Here is a 10,196-nt window from a genome sequence, read left to right as displayed (position 1 = left end):
TAAGTAAGACTAAGTAAATATTAAGTTAATTTAAGTAAATTAACCACTTTATTTGAAAGATGAAAGTAACTGATGTTCAGAGATATTGATAGCCCTAACCAGGTCACTGACTAATTAGTGGCAGTTTTAATGAAATGCAAATCTTCATTTAGATCTCTTTTCACCCATCTCAGAATCTAAATGAGACAAGGAGCTTCCGAATACACAAAATGAAAATAGATTGCTGCATAAAGTCTTTATTAGTTGGCAAAAAATTTAAATATAATCATTAGAGTTCTTAGAAGTAGTGACAGAAAATGAAAATACCTTCACATCACAGATGAACATTATCTCTATATATCAAGTGGATAGTGTTTATTCTTCTACTGACTAGAGTTAGAGTTTATTTTCAAAGACAATTTTGCAAAATTGACACCAGGGCAGTACTTTGACATGGTTTGCTTTAAAACACATTTAAACATATGGCTAAGAGGTTTAGAGAATATTTCACTGTTGAATACATTTCACATTGAATTAATATAAATTAATTGCATTAGTAGTAAATTGAATTACTTGAATTAATAATAAAATATTATGAGCACCATGTGAACATAACATAGAAAGTCTTCTTAGTGGTTCACACAGTCTAGAATCAAGCACATTAGATTGAATTAATGTAGATATAATACAATAAATGTCAATCATGAAGCCTAAATAATTACATGCTCTCAGAAATCAAGTGTTGGAGTCCTCATTTGTGCTTGATGCCAGATTTCCCTTGCACTTCGAATCAACTTTTCCTTTCCATATTTTGTGCAATGGAATTAAGGTTTAATACAATTGTTTAGAGGATTTTTGCCACTAATCTGTAATACAATGACAGGTCTATCTATAGATAATGAAATATTTTTCTTCATTTAGAGAGACTTCATTTTATTCTTTCTACTTGTGGATTAGATAACTTAGGTGAGTTTTGGTTTAGGGGAACAATGTAGTGAATTTATCATTTCCAACATTTAGGGAATAATAAATGGTTGGTGATTTATACAATTTTCTCTTTTTATCTGATGACCTTTCCCTCCCTCAGTGTGCTATCTCTATAGTTTTCACAAAGTGATGCTAATTCATGGTCATGCACATGATTTTTTGAGCTAGAATTTGTTTTTCTTGCTAATAGGTCATGTGAGGTGTATATATTCAAAGGTTAGTGATAGTGCTGTAAATTTAAGGAATATTATAATTTTACTTTGAGAAGAGTGGTGAAAGTAAAGGTAGTAGTTCTGCACTCATCAACTCTATCTAATGACAGAGCACTTCATAATGTATGATGTACTATGAACTCTTTATAAGATCAGAAAGTTTCTTTACTATGTTATCTATATATTGCAAGAATTGAAGAAATGCATTTTGAGTAGGAGATAAAGTTTCTTGTTCAGCAGCAGGGGAAACTGTATTCTCTATTGAGGCAGAAGAAGGTTGTGGTGTTTGTGTATTTGGGGGTTGTTGTGTTGATGTCATAGCAAACAAGTCTGCGGTGCCAGTATTTTCTCTTGCAGATGTGGTGACAAAAATCTGTGTAGGTTCCACATCTGGAGAGGGAGTAGTTTTGACAGAATTAGATGTGAGATTTATAAGTGGAACTTGGGTGGTAGCCTCTGAAGTATTATTCTCAATGACGGTCTTATTTTTATCTAAACACTTAGGTGGCCAGTAATGTTTTTGGCCTCTGTATTTTTCCCACTGTGAAGGTAAAGGTCTGTAGTATCTGCGGTGATGAAGAAAGTGATAGAATTGTGCCCTGTCAGGTCGAAACTGAGAATGAAACGGTGATTGGTGGTCTAATATATATCCACGATGGTTATGATTCCTTCTGTGATATATGTTCCATTCCTTTCTTTGACCTTCACTGACCTAAAGAAAAGAAAGAAAATGCATTGATTTATCAACTAGAGGATACTAATGAAATGTGATGAGCAGTATTTGTGTAGTTTTGGGAGTAGAAGTGAGTTTGCAGTGAGTTGAGTCATTATCCTTCTAATTTCACCAAATCTCAATAATGCCTTGCTATTAGAGAGTTGCTTTTTGTCAATTGTTTTATTCCTACTTCACTAAGATGGATATATTCCTGTGGGTTCAAACCTAGAGAACTAGCTATATCTGCCCTTTTTTGCTTGTATTTCTCATCTTTCTGATAGAAAATGATCAAGTTACTGCCTGAGCAAAAGGGCTCTCCTGCTGCCATCCTTTGTCCATGAAATTTCAGTCAAAGACATTAAACTGAGATCCAGAAGTTCTTTCTTAATCACACCCTCATATCTATGATCATCAAAAAACAAAAAAATGACAAAAACCCAAACAATCAACTTAACAAATATCCCAACTCAACTTCATAGCCTACATAGTGTAGGAAACTTAGTGTTTAGAATTTTCAAATTGGAGAAAGAACTTTGGCCATTACCTTTTAACTTTATCATTGTAAAATTAGAATTACAGAAAGTCAGGGATCCATGAATCCTATGATACTGTAGAAATTTTTATTGTTTATTCATTTTGTCTAAATAGAGGACCTACAGCTTTTATGATTTCTCAAAGGTCTCACATCTGAAAAGGATACTGATCTTGCCCAACTGTACATATGATACTTGATCTTTTTCTAATACACCTCCTTAGTGGTTTTCCAGGCCACGCTTGACAACTTCTGATTGGAAACTCACTACTATATTTCCCAAGGTGGCATGCTAGACTCTAGCAGCTAGAGAGTTCTTGCTATGGAATAAAAGTCGTTTCTTGAGATTTCCATTTTTAACTGAATAGAGACTTATTTCTTCAGGTTTCCATTCTTGGTTTTAATTCTATGCTTTGGCAGTACATGGAAGATTTTGGAGCCCTCCAAAATTTAAAAATACCTACCATGCCATCTGGGTCTATATTCTGCAAGATAAACATTCTTAGCTCTGTTAACCATGGCTGACATTATTCGAGTTAGAGTACATCACTATTTTAGTTTCTTTAAAAAGATTTTTTTAATTGATTTCAGAGAAGGAGAGGGAGAGAGAGAGAGAGATATAGAAGCATCAATGATGAGAGAGAAGCATTAATTGGCAGCCTCCTGCATAGCCTGCACTGGGGATTGAGCCCACAACCCAGGCATGTGCCCTGACCAGGAATCTAACCGTGACCTCCTGCTTCATAGGTTGATGCTCAACCACTGAGCCACACCAGCTGGGCTGTTTTAGTTTCTTATCTCTAAACATATTGCAATTTGTCTATGTTTTTTTCTGTATTCCATTCATATTAGAATTTTATATGATCAATTATATTACTTTAAAGCAGGAAAAGAAATTTAACATAAAGCTAAAGGGGCACCTCCCAAAGTTTTAAGCAAGAAGAGGTCACATTTTTCCTCTCGAAGATTTCCACAAGAACCCTTTTTTTAGGCCACCAAATATATAAATCATTCCAGGCCCACACTGTAAAGCTGTCTCCAGAGACAGAATTTAGCACAAGCAACAAGACAACCCCTGAGAGACTTAGCAGTCATTCAGCTAAGTTAGCTTCCTCAGAGACTAACACACACCCAGACTAAAAAATGACTTCAGAAAGCATTGTTCAGAAACTTAAATTATCCAAGACATTTCAATTCCTATTCAAGAGCATCCACAGTTAAAATAATGACTTCTTGCCCTAACTGGTTTGGCTCAGTGGATAGAGCGTGGGCCTGCGGACTGAAGGTTCCCAGGTTTGATTCTGGTCAAGGGCATGTACCTTGGTTGCTGGCACATCCCCAGTGAGGGGTGTGCAGGAGGCAGCTGATCGATGTTTCTCTCTCATCGATGTTTCTAACTCTCTATCCCTCTCCCTTCCTCTCTGTAAAAAATCAATAAAATATATTTTAAAAAATAATAAGTTCTTATCCACATAACTTTGATGGTTTTGCATAGATCTCTCATGGAAGAACATAGAATTCCGGAATCTGTAACTGAATCTGGGATGTTCCCCTGATCATCGAACCTCTCAGGAGACTCCATCCATTAGAGGGCAGTAGGTTTCTGAACATAAAATTTGCAGGTCAAATTGATCAAGTGAATCTTTTCCTGAGATTCAGTATACAACCCAGATAAACACAAAAACTCTCTGATTAAAGTGGCATGGGTGCCTTGCATCCCACCAGCTCAGTCCTCCCTTCCGAGGTGGTCTCTGAGGATGGTGTGAAGAAATTCCAAATCTTTAAAAAATAGTTTATTTTTAAATTTCAGTTTACATTTATTATTATTATTTTTATTAATTTCAGGTGTATAGCATAGTGGTTAGAAAATCATATACTTTACAAAGTGACCCCCCAATATTTCCAGTACCCACCTGGCACCATACTTAGTTATTATAATATTATTCCCTATGCTGTACTTGGCACCCCCATGACTATTTTATAACTACTAATTTGTACTTCTGAATCCCTTCACCTTTTTTGCCCAGTCTCCTAAACTCCCTCTGGCAATGAGTCTATGAGCCTATTTCTGTTTTGTTAGTTCATTTAAGAAGGACTTCCAGCTCTTACAGGAGCATGTTTGAAACACACTGCAGCCAATGGGGGTTTGGGTCTGTTTTGCATTTGCCATTAAATAACTGACTTTGGGCAAGTCACTAATTTCACTGGATCTCAGTTTACTCATTTAGAAAATAATTCAGATTAGGTTAAATTCCAGATCCAAAATTATTATTGCATGACTAATATGCGTTGAAATAGGTATGCTGTTCATTCCCTTAATGAGATGATGAACTTCATGAGGGGGCAGGAACTTGTTTTGTTAATCCCTGTATGCCCAATATGTAGAATTTATACCTGGCACATAACAGGCACCATTAGATATTTATGGAATGAATAAATGCATGAATTGATAATAAAGAAATTTTTTTATTGAATAAAATCTTAATATTTAAAGGTATTTATTAGGATGTGAAAAAGTTTCAGCTATTAACAGTATCTATGATGTTTTAATATGAAGCAAATAATTAAAATTCTATTTTAATGCTAGCTTAGCATAGAAAAATTTGTTTTTCAATCCTCATCCGAGGATATTTTTCCATTGATTTTTAGAGAGAGTGGAAAAGAGAAGGAAAGACAGAGAGAAATATCGATGTGAGAGAAATACATTGCACATGCCTGAACCAGGACCCGATATACGCCTTTGACCAGAATCAAACCCGGGATCCTTCTGTCCACAGGTCAATGTTCTATCCACTGAGCCAAACCAGCTAGGGTGCATAGAACTTGTTTCAAATAACCAGTTTGACTAATTATTACGATTGACAGTTATAGATGCCTTTAACAAAACTTGTTGATTAGAATTGGGTTTAGGCAAACTTGAGAGGGGGAGGAGTAGAAAATGCCTTCTAAACGTTTGAACATAATAACTGAAGTATAGAGGTGCTGATAATAAATATGGATAAGCCAGGGAGAGTGTGTTAAAGATATCCTCATTTGCCTGTTCACATGCTATTTATATTTGTAAAAACCTTTTTTTTTTTTTTACAAATATGACTTTATTTAATTCCTTAGCAACACCAGAAGGTGAGTACTATTATTATCCTCATTATACAGATGAGAAAACTGAATCCCAGAGAGATTAAGTAAATTTTAGGAGAATGTGTGTCCATAGGTAAACCACACTTTTTGGGAGAGTGGTGGAAGAAAGGAAGAAGAGGTGAGGAGTGAGGGGAGAGTGGGCTGGTGTAGAGAGGGAGAGGTGTAGAGAGGCACATGACACCTGGAGCAAGAAAGGAAGGGTAGGAGGAAGCTGAAAATTCCCCAAATAACTATAGGAATGCTAAAATTTGGGAGTTGAAGGAGGAGGAAAAATCAGGCCATAAAAGAAATAGAGAAATAGAAAGGAAGAGAACTAGAAGAGTACAAGGTCAAAATGGCTTTTACTTGAAATTAGAAAGCACACTAAATGTCTTCATTTTTGGTTACTAGCCTATTTTTATGATCATTTGAAAACCTGTAATTTTTTTCCAAAGAAGAAGGAAGCAGTATATTTAAGTAATGTTTAACAGGGCTCCGATCTGATTCCAGAATACATCCCCTCAATCTTTTTGGCAGCATCTGAAAGAAAGCAACCAGACTATCTGCTCCCTAAACTCATTCCATAAAAGCACAGTATGTTATTGTTAGAACTCCAGGGCTGATCTCCGATTGCGAGCTGGTGCCACACTCTGGTACATCCATTTTCTAAGGACCAAGTCAAGGTATTCCTGAGCCACTTCCCCATATTCAAGGTCTTTGGAAATTCTTTCTCTCACTGGAAGCATTGGAGAATTGGGCGGTTTTATTTATCCTGAACTGTGGAAGGGGTGGTTCATTAAGTGCATGGATTTATAGGAAGTACCTTGAAGGGCCTCCTTAAAATAAAGACTGGGCTTTAGTCATTCCACAGCTGCACAATGATTTGTGTTGATTGGAATAACATTTCTTTCCACCTAGAGGTTTTTAGTAACCAAAGTAGTAAGTAAAATTTGACTTATTAAAAAGCTAATACCACCAGGCATATTCGACTTGAAATTCTTAACAACTAGCATATAAATAGAAATTATAACAATCTTATAGTCAAAATTTTTACATCTATGCAGTGCTATACATTTTATAAATGCATGTGTTCTCACTTTTCAACTGCCTAGTGAAGCATATACTGTTATTCTATTTTCATATTGGGCAATTGGGGCCCTATAGATAGGTTGTAACTCAGCTTCATCTGGATGTTCAGATGATAAGCTTAAACTCACATCTTCTGAGCCCAATTTCAGTGCACTCTTTGCTAGAATCACAGAAATTAGCACTAGGTCCAGGGAAAAACCCAAGATTTTTTGTGTGAGGCGATATTATGTGGTAAGTGGGGAAATATGAGAGTATCTAAGAATAAGTTCTATCTACCAATAAGGTATCTACTTTTTTAGTCATAATATTCTGAGGCTATTCAGCTTCATGCAACAAATCTACATTCTACTTCTTGACCCTTCTTTCAAATTTGTCAAAATAAAAGTGAACAAATACATATAGATATATAGCCTTAGAGGCAAATATGGTTACTTATTCCACTATGTATCACCTTGAATCATTATTAATTTTAATCTTCTTTTCTAAACCAACCCTAAATATCTTAAAGATAGAGTCCATTTTGTAATCTCTTTGTTTTTGAAACCATGCTTTCCTGTTCCCTTTTGTAGTTCCTCCATTTTCTCTATCCATATCCAATCTCTTTGGGTGATCTCATAAGGTCCCATGTTTTCATATATGTTCTAAATACAGACGTCACCCCTTGACTTCTTTCTGAACTCCAGACAGTGTATTTCTGATTGCCTCTTAACGTCTCCTTGTAGAAGTCTAATAGTCATTTCACATGTGACATGTCTGAAACGTAGCTCTTTTGTTCATTTCTTTCTTTTACTATACACCAACTGCAGCAGGAGTTATGGTAGATGTAATCACCAAAATATACCCTCATGGTTTGTTTTAATTGCTGACATTTAGTGCAAGTCACCATTTTCTCTTATGTGGGCCACTGCTATAGTTTCTTGACTGGGCTTTACCTCAACTTTTGTCTCCTACAATTCATTTTCTCTTCACACCCAGAGTCATGTCACTCTCATCATCTTGAGGCTTTCTCATATACTGAGACTCCATGTTTTACACTAATGAGGCCCTACAGGATCTGTTTTCTGCATCTCCATCTGATCTCATCACACCCATGATAAAGTTGGTGCTACATCAATATCAATTAAGTGAAATAAATAATTTCCTTTTGGTTTAATTATCCATTGTCTTATGTGCCACAGAAAACAAAAGATATCAAGCTTCTTGGAAATAGAAAATCGCACGTTGTACTTTTGAAGTCTCAAGTATGGACACTAGATGTTTGTTATTGATACACAAGAATAAAAGTTGTTTGGGTGGGCACTTACTTTGAAGCAAGCACTGAGTGCACAGATGCACACTAGCAGTGGCAGAGTTTTCATCTTTTCCTATTGGCTCCTAGGAAAAGCAGAAGAATGGATCACTATTGGTTATATTATTGTGGCACCGGGGCACATTTTGGTAAATGACTAAATTTTGTTAGAAAGTGCAGTTTAAAAGAGAGAAATTGTTTCTGAAAATGGTTTATATATGTCTACTCCATAGCGGTGAGGCAAAATTCAAGCTAATATACATTTTTTTTGGAGAAAGCAGTATAACAAAGTCAAGAAAGTCTTATTGTAATTAACTTGAATGAACATTTTCTACTGATACTAAAGATTGCCTAGAAAGGGCAAGATGTTAGGAAGTTTAGCAATAAGAAAGGAAATCATTTTATTCTTATTTCTATTCTAATTGTAGAAGTTTCCTGTTAGGTGAACCATTATACAAACTACCTGATATTTACTAAACATGGTTTTGTAAATGTTTTATAATATTCTTTTATTATTATTTTTTCATGACATTCTTTTAAATAAGACAGATGCTTCCTGTTTCTATGTTCTGAGGCTGTTACTTAGGACAAAAAACCTGTCAAACAGACTTGTCCCGAAACTTCATTCTACTGAAGATCTTGCCATTTGATGCCTTTTTTTCTAAATTTCTAAAGAACAGGAATCATGTTTTATTCATTTTTATATAAGTATGCTTAGCATATAGTACAGATTTAATAAAAATTTTTAAAAATAACTACTTCCAAAATATCATTTTACTTTTTGGCTATGTATTGGAGGAGGGGAGAATAAAGGAAAGACATGGCCTTTTATTTTTCTTATTTAATCATGTATACAATATATACATGTCAGTTTGATTTCAGAAAACAAAATAAAGGTTATTATCTAGAAAGAGTATATATTAGGGCAAATAAATTAGATATACTTCATAATATAGCCTTGTGGTTTATCAAACTGGTATTAGAGTCAATCACACTTGTTTTAAATCCCAGCCCTGCTATTTAGGTGTGACTTTGAGTGAGTTGCAGTTTTACATGTTAAGATTGCCATGAGGATCCACTGGAATAATATAAATTCCAAATTGTACTGAGGACAATGTGCAGTCCATGGTAAAGTCTCAGTAGTGGTTATGAGTATAGTACTAGTATATCAAGAAGAAAAATGTCTTGTTGAATTGGAGAAAGAAATTCTTATTATTTTATCAGGTTACTAACATACTATCAGATTGTCTTCTTTTGTTGTCAAGATTAAACAGTATTCCCCACAGATAACATTTTCTTCAAATAAACACAGGAGTTGAGCCTCCTATGATGTAGTTTAACAGCTCACAAGAAGAGAAAAGAATATTAGGATAATGACTGCTATTACTTAATGTATATATATAACTTGAAAGCTGCTTAGTTTACATTAAAATATATTAGTCCCCAATACCTCTAAAATATTCATATACCTGGCCTGGTGTGACTCTTTCTTCTTAGGTTGTTCTGTCCAATTGATTACCTTCAGCTGATCCTTTTGGGGTAGTAACTGGAAGCAGAAGAGGAGAAAGCACAGGAGGATTTTCAGGTTTTATAGTTTTCCAGTTGAGTTCTTTTTGGGAAATGGGAAATTTATTAGATTTAGGATAAGGTTACTTCTGTCAAAGAATTTGATTTCAAAGACAAAGAAAGGATAGTTGTAATTTGTTGAGGTTGACAGTAGCCCTTTGTGCATCAGTTTCTTCCTAATGAACATAGTGTCATTAAGAGGTTCTCAATGAATAATTTATTTGGTTAATAGTAGTGTGAATGTGATTGATGACACTTAAGTAGACTCGAACAACTGTGGCCCAGGTCTTCCAAGCAGGAACAGATCTTCCACCCTTTCCGGGTGGCCTCTGGGAGTAAGCAGAGGGAGTGCCCTCTGACAGTTCTTGTGATGGAGCACCAAGAAATATGATGTAGCAAAGGGCAGGTTAAAAAAATAACAAAATACTAAATAGGGGTGAAGAACAATTGCTTTAGAGCTGAAAGATAAACATTTAATTTTTTAATATGCAAAATTTTTAAAAATTTGATTTTTTATTTTGAAAAATATCCAAACATACAGAAAAGTGAAGAGAGTAGTATAGAGCACAACCATGCACTCATTCCCTAGATTTCACAGTTGTTAACATTTTGCTTTAGATGCTTAATATTGATTGTTTTGCTGAAATATTTTAAGGTAAATTACAGAAATCATGAAAGTTAATGTGTAAATATTTCAGTATTTACCTCTAA

General features: G+C 34.9%; 1 protein-coding gene across 1 annotated transcript; it reads right to left on the bottom strand.

Moving 5' to 3' along the window:
• Positions 1-216: 216 nt before the first annotated feature.
• LOC106723961 (mucin-7-like) lies at positions 217-9,526 on the bottom strand. Its single transcript, XM_014529500.1, has 3 exons — positions 9,389-9,526; positions 7,936-8,005; positions 217-1,890 (listed from the first exon to the last, which is right to left on the bottom strand). Exons 2-3 carry the CDS (start codon positions 7,987-7,989, stop codon positions 1,312-1,314), a joined length of 633 nt encoding a protein of 210 aa, XP_014384986.1. The 5' UTR covers positions 7,990-8,005; positions 9,389-9,526; the 3' UTR covers positions 217-1,311.
• Between the last annotated feature and the right edge of the window lie 670 nt (positions 9,527-10,196).

The sequence above is a fragment of the Myotis brandtii genome, unplaced genomic scaffold (assembly GCF_000412655.1).
Source record: "Myotis brandtii unplaced genomic scaffold, ASM41265v1 scaffold681, whole genome shotgun sequence".
Taxonomy (NCBI): Eukaryota; Metazoa; Chordata; class Mammalia; order Chiroptera; family Vespertilionidae; genus Myotis; species Myotis brandtii.
Note: the sequence above shows the minus strand (reverse complement) of the source record. Positions and strands in the feature narration are given on the sequence as shown.

What these genes read in the sequence shown, in the direction of transcription:
- LOC106723961 (XM_014529500.1), bottom strand. Translation starts at nt 7,989, where the DNA reads ATGAAAACTCTGCCACTGCTAGTGTGCATCTGTGCACTCAGTGCTTGC. An exon ending in CACTCAGTGCTTGCTTCAAA is followed by an intron (nt 1,891 to 7,935) that starts GTAAGTGCCCAC and finishes TCTTTTCTTTAG; the next exon opens with GTCAGTGAAGGTCAAAGAAA.